Genomic DNA, 13,314 nt, shown 5'->3' with positions numbered 1-13,314 from the left:
TTTCAGAAGGAAAGTGTTAATCCTCTCTGTGGCCACAACATCACTTCTCTTGACTTTACCTGTTTGAAGTACTGCTAGTGACTGTACGTGATGGAGCAGTTCTCTCTTACATCCTTTGCTTGAGACTTCCAAACGAGTCCGTGGGACGTAGGCACCCAAATATCTGATTGCAAACTGTGCATCTGAATCACTGGGAAGGAGAAATTTAGATTAACAGAGGAAAGGTACATTGATTGCTGAAAACATGCTAAAATAATCACATAGTGATGCATATATCCTGTAGAAAAGAAGGAATACTAAGAATTCTCCAGAACCACATGGTCAGGTTCAATTTTTATTATTTTTCAGCAGCGATATATGCTGTTTTGTATGAGTCAATCAAACTACATCAGCCACAAGAGCTGCTATTTTTGAGAGCGGCTTTCAAGTTTTTCCATGGGCTTAATGATTTTTCACATCCCTACAGTAACATCCTTTTAATTTCATTCTTAAACTGCAACAGTTGGCAATTTTGCAGCTGAGCAGTGGGTCTAGCAGGTTAGTGACTGAGATTTGAAATTTTTTTATTTGGGGATAGTTTACACCTGGTGAAACTGTAGGAAATCCAACATTAAATTTGGGTCTAGAGTTTATTCCTAGTAGTGTAAAGCACATGGTAAAGTTTCCATTTAAAACTGCTTTGTCTTGAAATTGTTCATGTTTTGTTTAGTCTGTCAGTCGTGAGCGTGTTCATCTGCCTTTAAAAATAGAGGGCAGGAGAAATAAAATATTACTGAGAGATTAAAAAACTTATTTTTTGTGGTGCCTAAAAGTATATGTGATCTTATGGATATAGATTAAGGACACATTTTTGGTCCTTTTTTATTTTTTAAATGTAGTTTTCAGTAGCGTGTCATTCAAGTGAGAGATTAAAGGAAGAAAACCTGGAAAGTTGGATTTGAACGTTACTTATTTGAGCAGTGAATCTAATTAAATTGTTTTGAAGAGGGGTTAAACCCAGCAGCAAAAGCTGTTTGGGCTACTTTCACCATCACAGCTCTACTAAATGTAATAGATATTTGCAGTCTACAATTGGAATAGGAATTCTTCAATCCTGGGCCTTTTATTTCTGCCAGGGACACAGATACCGCAATGCAAATAGTCCTGTTCGTTGTCGTTTTCCATTTCATTGTGCTGAAGGAGCTTTGTAAATTGAATCGAGGAGGGGAAAAAAATAACTAATAATCAGATGAGTTGCATATTAAGAGTATCAGGAATAACAGAAATTATGAAACTTCATTTGGAGGAGAGAATTTTAAAGGAAAATGCGGTTCAGGTGTGACAGACATCTTCCATCTGCTGTAGATGAGATGTGAGTTGAAGACCTTTTGATGGCATGGTGGGAAAAACCTGTCATAGAAAGCTTCCGACCTTTGTCAGCTGAAAACCAGGACCTTTATTTGCACAGCTTCTCAGCAGAATGAACCGTCTAGGCCAGATTCAGAGCAGCGACCCCGCAATGACCAACTCCAGTTCCCGTTGATCTCTCCCATGGCCGTACGGCTCCTTCTGCTCTGCTCTCCTGGTGAATGATGTTTGTACTAGAGGAGAGATGTGCTGTAGTATTAATTTTGACTGCCTACTATAAATTGTCAACTCCTTTTTTTTTTTTTTGTTGGCATACAGGAAGGCTTATTATTTGTGTTTTATCTTTCATTCCCATTTTTTGACTGAAGGATCCAACTGTCGCAGGAGCCCAGATGACTGCACGTGTTAGCTTGCTGTTACCGTATAGTATTTTTGATAGCCCACTAATTACAGTTTGTCTCTTAAGTGCATGTCTCCTATATTTAAATGTTAAGTTCCCTAGGACAGGAAAATGCAATGGTTTTGTTTATATTCAGCACAAAGGGTAGTCTGATCTTGGGTATTTTTTTTGTAGTCCCTCCCAGAACTGCTAATCACTTCAGACAAGCCTTGATTTTAGTCAGTTTAAGAACTGTGCTCAGGCTTTCTTTGTTTTAATAGAGAGGAGAAATTGGCATTACAAGTAATAACAAGTAATTGGCTCAAGTAATTTACCATAATGTTGTTTGCCAGTGCTTTTTAGACAAAAAAACCATCAAAGTAGGGCATAACTCGTCAAAGGAATGCCCTCACTTCTTGCCTGATAGCACCACTAGTCCATTTATTCTTTTTTTTTGGCTTATAAAAATAAGAGGATTTTGAGTTGATGGGTTTTTGTGGGGTGTTTGTTGGTTGGGAGGGTGGTGTTTGGGGGTTTTATCCCCCGTTTGAAAGCTTCTTGTAGACTCTGTTTTCTCTCGTTTGATCTATGTCTACAGTAATAGTGGGTAAAGCACTCTGGTGCTCTAGAGAGCAAACAACTGAAATTCATGCATCTTGGCAGGTGGTGACAGACCAGATTTTATTTTAGGCATGCAGGAGCTGACGCGAGTGCTGATGCGTTAGTATGTGTTAGGTATCTGAAATCGGGTTATCGGATCTTTGCGGTGACCTCCCTGTTGATACCCAAGTACTCTGAAATTATAATGTTGCTTCCAAGAGGGAGATAGATGCCGGTTGGGAAGCACGCCAGCTTTGGGAAGTACACCTTTGAGAGGATGTAGCTGTAAAAAGAGGCTGTACCTAATGTATGTTGTTTCTTCATCACTGCTTTTTGTCTCCTCCCCCGCTTTATCGTGCTGTTCAGAGGAATCCATCGTCCCCTCCATGCCCCTTCCATTCTCCCCTTTAAATGGAAAGAATCATCTTGGTTTGTTTGGCATTGTTGCAGGTGGAGCTGGAGGTCACGCTGCCAGGAGAAGGAAAGGACAGAATATTTAAGGTGGCTATAAAGTGGATGTCCTGTGTGAGTTTGCAGGCTTTACATGATGCTCTTTCTGGTCGGCTGCCAAGTGTCCCGTTTGAAACCATCCAGGCACTGGATGTAGTGATGAGGCACTTGCCTTCCATGAGGTGAGGGGAAGACCTTGACGTTGTTTAGGTGGCTGCATCGCTATTTGAATCGCTTGAGTGGCTTTTTTGGGTAGGATGTGCTTTCACAGCTCAACCAAACTAGTAGCTGCTTAGCAGATATCATGCTCAAGCAAGAGGCAATATGGTGCTTTTCTACTCATCTGATGGAATTAGTAGCCTCCAGCCTGGACACGAGTCCCTTTCCCCACCGGTCTTCAGGCTCCATGGTTGTGTGCTCTCGGGTCCGGGGCGCCCTGCCATCTCGCTCACGCCCCGTGTCTCTGTAGGCTGCGGAGAAGGAAGCCCTTTGTGAGTGGGAAGTAGTTGGAGGTTCCTGGACACGTAAGGGTGGTTTTAAAACTTGCTACCCTGTTCCTATTTGCCATTGGGCAGACGTTTGTTGCCAGTTTTGTACGAGGGGTTCTGTGCTAGGCCATGAACATCATCCACTATAGCAGTTTTCGTAGAAAAGGAAAACTTGAAAATCACTTGGGTTTTTTTTCCCCAGCAAGTGGGATCTACGGCATTTGCAGCCAAACCCAAGGGATACATTGGGATAATCCTGCTGCCATGAAACAAGTCGCTTAAAACCACTGTTCAAAGAACAAATTATATAATCACAGAATGGTTTGGGTTGGAAGGGACCTTAAAGATCATCCAGTTCCAACCCCCCTGCCAGGGGCAGGGACACCTTCCACTAGACCAGGTTGCTCAAAGCCTCATCCAGCCTGGCCTTGAACACTTCCAGGGATGGGGCATCCATCCCTGGATGGATTAATATGGCTGAAACCTTAATAGGGCTGAACTTGGCCATTTTGAAGGACTGCGCAGGGAAAATGAGTTAAATTTATGTAAGTATCTTTTAATAGTCTTAACTTACGTTGACTTTATACTTGCATTAAGGATAAAAAAAAAAACCCAGAAATCACTTCAGTCAGGTTTTGCAACACAGAAAACAGCCCAGACTAGTTAGCCACACATTGTTGTTCAGCAAAACGCATCGGGACTAGTTTTGATCAGTGAGATATTAAGTGTGTGGTACCGAATTACCGAGACGAAAGATGCATCAGAAATATTTGTTAGGTCAGTTGTTCACCCACACAAGGTTTCCGTGGATTTTGGAGCAAGCTGTGCACAAGTAAGGGGAGAGATTGTTAGGTTGTTTGTGTAATAGCAGACACGTTTAATTATTTTCTTACTGAAACATAGCTGAATTTTTAATAGAGTACAAAACCAAGTTGTTAATGCTTTTTTTTTTTGAATTAGTAGGTATGTTAAGGAGTATACTGAAAATAAATTTAAATAAATGTGAGTAGTAGCCCTATTCTGACTGTAACTAGCTGGATTTCTGAGGCGTAAGCTGAGTCCTGACAAGAATCTCAGAATACTGGTAATGTGAAACACTGAAATTTCTGTGCTTTTGTGAATGGGAATTTGCATTAGTTATGGCTTAATTGCAATTGGGTTTTTGCTTTAATTTTATGATCTGAATTTATTTTCTGTATTGCAGATATACTCCTGTGGGGCGATCTTTTTTTACAGCGTCAGAAGGGTGCTCAAATCCATTGGGTGGTGGCAGAGAAGTTTGGTTTGGCTTCCATCAATCGGTCAGACCTTCATTATGGAAAATGATGTTAAATATTGATGGTAGGTCCTGTAAAAATATTTTCTTGTTCCTTCTTTTTCATTCAATGACAGGCAAGAATTTGGCTCCATTTGTTGCATTCCCTTAAGATTTTCTCAGTACTGTTGTAATACAACATTAACGTTTTTGTTTACAGTGTCTGCAACTGCGTTTTACAAAGCACAGCCAGTTATTGAGTTTGTATGTGAAGTTTTGGACTTCAAAAGTATTGAAGAACAACAAAAACCTCTGACAGATTCCCAAAGGGTGAAGTTTACCAAAGAAATTAAAGGTAATAATTAAATTATATAGAGCTGCTTTATTCTGTCGATGTGTTACTACTACACATTCAAATACCTCCTATATCAGTTGCCTTATTGGGTGACAGATTATCACAACGAATGGTGCATACACTTGTTGAGCAGACCTTAGAGGCAAGAAAAATGCTGTTGCTTCCATATATTTCAAGACTTTCATAAGTCTACTCATAATTATGTTTCAGTTTACTTGATCTTTTTTTCTTACTACATTGTTAAAGCTCTGTAGCTTTACCAACTCTGTGAATATAAGCAAATTTGAGTCAGTTAAGGTGTGTGGCTTCAGATTCAATGAATCAGGAGCATAAAATAAGTGAGCTTATTTATTTTGGAACCAGCCACATTTAGGGCTGATGTATGCATACAAGTGAATTAGCATGTATTGAGAATGTGGTAGCTATGTATGCACGTGCATTTTGCGTGTGGCAAACATAGGGTAAATGTAGGGTAGCTTAATTAGCTTTGCCCTTAATGGAAGTGCTTTAATGAACCCATGAAAATGATGCTTTACTCTTAAGTGGTAGGATGAGCTACAACTTTCTAGCTAGTGGATGGTAATTTGTTTTAGTGAGATTAGTTACTGACTTGGGATTGTGCAAGCTTCTTATTTAACTGCAGGTTCTCTTGATAGATCTTCATTTTTTTGCCCCTCACCACCACCCTGTCCCTTGATCAAGTGTCACGTCAAAATTACTGGTGCCTGTTGGCATCTGAGAGCATCTCAGTGCAGAGGTACTACAGAGATCTTTCATTTTTAGCATATAGAGCACCATCTCTTATTATGTCAGTCTCCTTTAAAAATAACTTATCTTCCTAAATGAATATTCTTCATTTTTTTGCCCCTCACCACCACCCTGTCCCTTGATCAAGTGTCACGTCACTTTCTCTTATTATGCACCATCTCTTATTATGTCAGTCTCCTTTAAAAATAACTTATCTTCCTAAATGAATATTGCTTTATTGTAAATAGACATTGTATTTACTGTAGTGCTTTACTCTTCTTAACGTACCCCCATCTCTAGAGTAAATACGAGTTAACAGTTAGAAATACAAAAATTCCGTATTTTTCACTTTTTTGAAACATATTGGTAGCGCCAATCCCTGTTCCATGACAAAGATGCTCTAATCCAGTGATTTGAAGTGTTTGCAAAGACTGGGGTTTCATGTTGCTTTGTTTTTGTTTTGTTTTTTTTAGTTACCTGATCTGAAATTCTTCCAGTTACTAGTGTCAAGATTCTACTAATAATTTAGCAGTGTGTTTTTGCATTTTGAGAGGTATTTCATACAAGCACTCTCATGGAAGCAAATTACAATCATTCTGATATGTAATGATTGAATCAATCAAAGAGTAGGAGGAAGGAATCTTCCTGTTTGGGTTCACTGAAGGTTTCTTCTGGAAGTTCGAGGCCATCCCTTCGTGATATGCTTGATAAAAAGAAAGCAAGTTAAAAACCAAACTCCATAAATCTATCATGCAGCTTCCTTGTTTCCATAAAATGTTCACTAAATCATCTTGTCCAAATGAAAATTTAAAAAGAAATGTATAAACAAATCTCAGGTTTGTGCTGGTTGTAAATGTTTTGGGAAAAAAAAAATCAGGCACTGGATTGCCATCTGCTGTTGTCATTTTTTCCATGAGGATTTTTATTCTTCAGATGGAAGAAGTCATTTCAGATTGGCAGCAAAGCCAGTTGTAAATTAAGGTATTGAGGTAGCAGTTTATCTTTTAATGAAAATACAGACTTGGGAGGTAGTCATGAAAATGTGGTATTTATTGAAGGTTTCATCATAGATGGCACTTTGAGCCGTAAGAAACTACGTGGAAAGATTAGTAAGTGGTTTGGCAAGTCCTTAATGCCTTTGACACATGGGGGAAATAATACACCCTGTTACTCAGCAGCAGCCTGAGTTTATACGCCTGGGCAGATGTATAAGGAATTCCGATCTCCAGCCCTCTCTTCCTATTCCCACACATTCAACTTCCTGTCTCAAAGTCTGTCTACGTCTGGTGCTGCCGAAGCATGAAAGTCCTGTCAGTGAAAAGGCCACTTCAAGCGTGTATTTGTGGGCAGTGGTAAATGAGAAACGCTTCTTGGAGAAGAGAAGGCTCCGGGGAGACCTTATTGCACCTTCCAGTACCTGAAGGGGCTACAAGGAAGCTGGGGGGGACTTTTTACAAGGGGCTGTAGTGACAGGACAAGGGGTAACAGGTTTAAATTGAAAGTGGGGAGGTTTAGATTAGTTATCAGGAAGAAATTCTTCATGGAGAGGATGGTGAAGCACTGGAACAGGTTGCCCAGAGAAGCTGTGGATGCCCCATCCCTGGAAGTGTTCAAGGCCAGGCTGGATGAGGCTTAGAGCAACCTGGTCTAGTGGAAGGTGTCCCTGCCCATGGCAGGGGGCTTGGGACTAGATGATCTTTAAGGGCCCGTCCAACCCAAACCATTCTGTGATTCTTTATGGGTAGCTGTGTTGTGCTGGTTTGGGGGGGATAAGTTATTCTTTAAAAGTTGTTGGCTTTCAGGTGGGTTTGGCTCTTGTGCCGGTTGGGGTTGCAACAGATGTTTGTCTTCACAAAGAACAAAGGCCTGTGGCCTCATTCCCATGAGCTCCTGGAAGCTGTATGAGTATTCCACACCCACCACCCCCCCGAATCAGTGGTTCAGGATTGGTTGCAGTAGCAGGAGGTCTTACAGACACCGTATGTTTGGACATAAAGTATAAACAAGGTTTTTGTTTCACGGAGGTTGTGTGCACTTGTTGTCCTTTCAACATCCTCAATTCCTCAGTGGTACAGAACTGGAAATCGCAGAACCCATTCAGCTTCCTCTGCAAACTCTTGGGGCTTTGGGGTTTTGTCTTGTCTCTAAAATTCTTTGTTGAACGTGAACGAAAGCTCAGGGGTTTTAAATTTGAAGACTTAATTGTTTTGTTGAGTTCTGTGCGGGACACCCTTGGGTGCTCAGAGAACAGGCTAAATAGTGAATAGTTCAAGTGGTCTCACGTAGCGACTTAGCAGGCTGACACCTTGATTTTGAAGAAATGGTCATGCATGTTTTCCAATTTCTAGGTCTGAAGGTGGAAATAACACACTGTGGACAAATGAAAAGAAAGTACAGAGTGTGCAATGTCACCAGACGACCAGCAAGTCACCAAACGTAAAGTATCTTGCTGCTTTTTAAGCCTATGTTTGCTCCCGGGCTGGAGAAGTATCTTGCCTGCCTTACTGACATGAGAAAAGTTGTTTTGAAACCAGATTATTCTTTGGTCAATGCATTTAAACTACACCTCAAAGTATTTTCCCAGTTTTGCTGTTCTTTTTGTTCTATTTTTAGTCTATAACGAATGTCACGGCTTTTGAACCAGTTGCTTTCTTTAAAATCTGTGGGTTGGTTCCCCCTTCCCCCTTCACGGATTTCTTCAGCGCTGGAAGAACAGGGTGCCCTATTGGTAGTGTAATGTTTCCCAGAACTGGGTTAGCTTTCTAATTTTTCTTATTCCCAATTGATTTTTCCTCTGGACAAAATGTTTATTTTTTAATCACTAACCAGAGATTTGCTATCATTTAAATATGGAGGCACTTATTTATTTGTATTTTTAAGAAGGTGGTATAAGGAATAAAACTGATACCAGCTTCTTACAGGAAGATAATTGATCAATATCTAGATGTGGTATTTAAATGTTTGGGATTCACTTGTGCCAAGAGTCTATTGAGCAAGTGTGGGAATATTCTGCATAAAATAATGGCTTATTTTCATATTTGATTTCCATCAGCAGGAGAATGGACAAACAGTTGAATGCACTGTAGCTCAGTATTTTAAGGACAGGCACAAATTAGTTTTACGCTATCCTCATCTTCCATGTTTACAAGTTGGACAGGAGCAGAAGCACACGTACCTTCCTCTTGAGGCAAGTCAACTTCTAGATGAGACTGTACTTTGGGAAGGGGGTCAGAGGAAAAAGGCTCAAATGTTGACACTTTTCTGGGTGGGCAACTTCAGAAATCGTGTAATGCAGCAATTAAAGATGGGGGAGGCAGGGAGAAGGTTGCATTGTGGTTTTTAACTGCCTTGTGCGTGGGTATTTTAGGTGTGCAACATAGTGGCAGGACAAAGATGCATAAAGAAACTCACAGACAATCAAACTTCCACTATGATTCGAGCAACTGCCAGATCAGCACCTGACCGCCAAGAAGAGATTAGCAAATTGGTGAGTGTTCTGTTGAAGCTGAGTGAAGTGTAGTAATGGACTTAATGTTTCTCTTGCTGTTAGCAGATACTAGTTTGTGTGCTACACGTAGGTTATGAACTTGTTTTTATAAGGCTTTCTCCATTAATCACAGAGAATTACATGGTCACAAAAGGGTTTCAAGGGTTCTTTCCATAGAATCTTAGAATGGTTTGGGTTGGAAGGGACCTTAAAGCCCATCTAGTTCCAACCCCCCTGCCATGGGCAGGGACACCTTCCACTAGACCAGGTTGCTCAGAGCCACATCCAGCCTGGCCTTGAAGACGGTGCTTTATTTCAAATTTTGATGCATCCGTGTATCCAGGTGGAGTTAACAGAAGTTCTGAATGCTTGGCAACACCCATACTTAAGGGGTATGTGCCCAAATATAGGTTATCTCAGAAGGTTTTAAGTCTCGTAGAAATAACTTATTTTTCTGCAAGAAATAACCTAATTCCTTTTAATTTCAGATGCGGAGTGCAAGTTTTAATACCGACCCTTACGTTCGTGAATTTGGAATAATGGTCAAAGATGAGATGACAGATGTAACTGGTAGAGTCCTACAGCCTCCCTCCATCCTCTACGGAGGCCGGGTATGTGGCACAGAGTCTGTGATCGCTTCGATTGCCACTTGTGGTAACTCATGCGGTTGCTGTAAATGACTGCTACTGGGTGTAGTGGGGGAAAGTCATCGCAGGGGTGGTGGTTAGAACCTGAACACGGGTTTTGAAAATCCTTGAATGTAACGGGCACGTTGTGTGTGGTGATGCCCTGTCCCTCAGTCGCATCTCTGTTTTTGAAAGTAAAGGTAGGGTAAAAATACACTGACGTATACTTAAAAGTGTGCAGAAGCTGTGTTTTTCTGTCGCTCACAAACTGGGCTGTGGTGTATTGCAAGAAGAAATCTGCAAACAGTAGTTGAGATCGATGCGTATGAAGCAGAACAGAGACACGTTCAGTTATTACTGTTCATTTTTGCTTCCCCTGACTCTGAAATCTTCCTGAATTTCTGGTTGGTTTTGAGTGTTCTGGGTGGAGCAGCTGTGTTTAGGACAACTATCTTAAGGTATTACCTCTGTCAGCCTGTTTTTCTCTAGAGCTGTCTCTTCCTGTTGGAGTATTTACTCACAGTTTGGGGTTTGGTTTTTTTGTTTCTACAGTGGCTTTTCAAATTACCTTTCTGACATAATCTTCTTACTGTGGTCTCTTTCAAAAAAAAAAAGCTTGAGAAACAGCTTTTTCTATCAATTATATAATGTGTTTTGGTTTTTTGCAAGATGAAAGCTTTGGCAGCTGGGCTAACAGTTGGTGAAGGCTTCTGATGAACCTCTTCTAGCTCATGCACTGCCAGCTGAAGATAGTTCTGTCCCTACGCACAAATCCGACTGTTACCTCCATAAACCCGCAGTGGGAGAGGATCTTGCATCTTCTTCTACCTCAAGTTCTTCAGGCAAAATCGGGCAGATAAGCTTAAACCTTCCTTCACTGGCAGGTTAAGAGAGCCCCGCTCTCTTTGCCTGATCCTGATGAGGGAGGGTGCTCTCATGCACTGTTCTGGCACCAGGGGAACAGGGGGAGCAAGAGCTTAAGGGCAGGTGAATGATGGAAAGCTGGAGCGGGGGGAGGAACTGCCTTCAGCAGACACAGCTCTTTGCAGTGTGAATTACCAAATTTTTGTGTGTCCTGAAAAATACCCCTAAATTTCATCTACCTTCTCATTTAGCAGCAACAGCTATTGTGGTAACTTGTCTAAAACATTTATGGGATACTGATACTTACTGAGGTAATTAACATCACCAGAATTACTTTAGTCATTACAGTCCTGGCCCTCTAGATTATCCATCACAGTAACATCTGCCTCATTGCAGAAGAAAAAAGTGTTGTGCAGGTCAAAGTTGAATAACTGATCATCTTTTTCAGCTGGGTCACATTTTTCCTAGAGTTGTGAGAGGGACTTTGAACTGCTATTTGCCTCTAAATGCTGATAATAATGTTGTTCTTGGAAGGTTCACTGAGCAGTTGTAAAGTCACTGCAGTAATGTACGTTCTTCACAGAATCACAGAATGGTTTGGGTTGGAAGGGGCCTTAAAGACCATCCAGTTCCAACCCCCCTGCCATGGGCAGGGACACCTTCCACTAGACCAGGCTGCTCCAAGCCTCGTCCATCCTGGCCTTGAAGATCCAAGCATGCATCTGACTTACTGTCCATCTGTAATTTCTGTCTGCTGCCAATTTATGTCACCAAAGGAAACCGTCAACAATAAAAATGAACAATATGAGTTTTATTTTTTAGGAGCTTTATTTTTCAGCAGGCTAGCAAGCAGTTTGCTACGATGATAGAAGGGTCTTCATAAGGCAGGGTGGATGTTTGAGCAGTCGGGAGAAAGACCTGTGAATATAAACACCCTGCTAGTTGGAGGGAAGCAGAAGCATAACGGGTTTTTGTTAGCATGAATCAATTTTTGGATTAGTGCTCCAATTTTGGTGTTTTGTTTTGTTTTGTTTTCCTTCTGCTTCCAGAATAAAGCAATTGCTACACCAGTTCAAGGAGTCTGGGATATGAGAAATAAACAGTTTCACACTGGAATTGAAATAAAGGTTTGGGCAATTGCATGCTTTGCTCCCCAGCGCCAGTGCACTGAAGTTCATCTTAAGTAAGTGTCTTTCATTAGATGGTGATTTTATTATTTATTATGTATAGAAATATCATCACTTCATTGGTGTAGAATATATGTTTTGTTAAATCGTTTAACATACGGCAGCGCATCTTTAACAATGCTTTCAAAGTTCTGTCCCTGTTTTGAATGCTGCCAATAAGATTTCAGTGTTAGCATCATGGAATCCTTCGTATCAGACCTACCAAAAGGAATTTATACTGTATGGGCCCAGTGTGGCCTTAGGACAGAGATTCAGGTGACTGAAGTGATGTAATGAAGAGTGTTTATCACTAAATACTTGTCAACAGTGAAAGCTAATCTGTATGTCATCTTGGATTCTTTTCCTGGCTATATGGAATAGATTTATCTGTGCACAACTTATTTAAAAGGGAAATTTTAGCAAGAAATTCAACTTTTGTCTGTTACCATAACGTGCAAGTTGCTATTTGCAGATGAGTGCGACTAGTTGTTTTGTTGACCTGGAGCATTTGAGTGAAACTTTCAAATTTGGTTTCTGTGTCTTGGAATGGAACGTGATTGGTGAAAGACTCTTCTTAGAAGTGACCATCTACCATTCTTCTGTGTCAGTGGTTTCTCTAATTCCTCCTTCTGCACGGAGGAGCATGTTTTCCCTTCGTCCATGGGCGAGTGCGACCCCTGTAGCTGCTGCAGCAGGTGACTCAGCTGCTCTTTGGGAAGTGAATGCAAGACAGTGATTACTCATAACAGTGGCATTGCCATAACTGTGTTCCTTTAGATGATTTGCCAAACATCTTGGGAATTTTTCCCCAGCAAGTGGTGAGCAAACAGTGGAAATCTTACTTTTTCACTTGTCTTCCCTTGTCCCATCCAGGTACATGGCAGGAACTAAGCTGCCAGAGAATTTTCCCTTCCACACTGTTGCTTCTAGTGGAAAGGCTGTGTAAGAGAAGTTAGTTTGGAGAGATGGGAGGAAGTCTTCAACACAACGAGCCAAAATCAAATTATGTGATGGCTTAGATGGTGTTTGTCCTTATCGTGAAAGGACATTCCTTCATGCTAGGAATATGGCTGCATCCAGTTCCTTCTTGTTGCCTCTTGTTACACCTTGTTGAGCAAGCTGGAACTCCATCTGCTGTGCATCTGTCAAACACCTTCTAAATCCCTCAAAGTCTTCAAAATCATCCTGCTTTACCTGTCAGGAACAGGGAGAGAACCTTCCTCTTAGACACCATACTTACAGATGGATTTCTAAAGGCTCAAAACCTCTACCATTTTAGACATGCATGTTCCGCCACGGGCTCTTGCCGCTTTAGTGGTGAGTGTCTGTTTTGCCAGGGAAAACGCTTAATGTGCCTGTTTTCTGCAAGAAGCCACGAGCTGTAGGGCGTAAGCTCACAGACCTTTATGATTGATGAAAGTTAACGATGGGTTTGGAAGAAAATACAGTTTCACACCCTCTGAGTTGGTGAGACTGTATGATCTGGCACCCTTTGTTGAAGAGGAGCAACTGTTTAGCCATCTATGGGGACATCCACTCCAGACTAATAA

The 13,314-nt window shown here is 41.2% G+C and overlaps 1 protein-coding gene across 1 annotated transcript in view; it reads left to right on the top strand.

Moving 5' to 3' along the window:
* LOC104509760 (protein argonaute-2-like) overlaps positions 1–12,710 on the top strand; it is a 22,338-nt gene extending 9,628 nt beyond the window's left edge. Inside the window, 9 exon segments of the mRNA XM_010151799.1 lie at positions 2,777–2,958; positions 4,469–4,605; positions 4,740–4,874; positions 7,970–8,066; positions 8,670–8,808; positions 8,989–9,108; positions 9,597–9,719; positions 11,648–11,781; positions 12,638–12,710. Coding sequence (XP_010150101.1) covers positions 2,777–2,958; positions 4,469–4,605; positions 4,740–4,874; positions 7,970–8,066; positions 8,670–8,808; positions 8,989–9,108; positions 9,597–9,719; positions 11,648–11,781; positions 12,638–12,710 — 1,140 coding nt within the window.
* Positions 12,711–13,314: the final 604 nt, after the last annotated feature.

The sequence above is a fragment of the Eurypyga helias genome, unplaced genomic scaffold (assembly GCF_000690775.1).
Source record: "Eurypyga helias isolate BGI_N326 unplaced genomic scaffold, ASM69077v1 scaffold4645, whole genome shotgun sequence".
Classification (NCBI taxonomy): domain Eukaryota; kingdom Metazoa; phylum Chordata; class Aves; order Eurypygiformes; family Eurypygidae; genus Eurypyga; species Eurypyga helias.
Note: the sequence above shows the minus strand (reverse complement) of the source record. Positions and strands in the feature narration are given on the sequence as shown.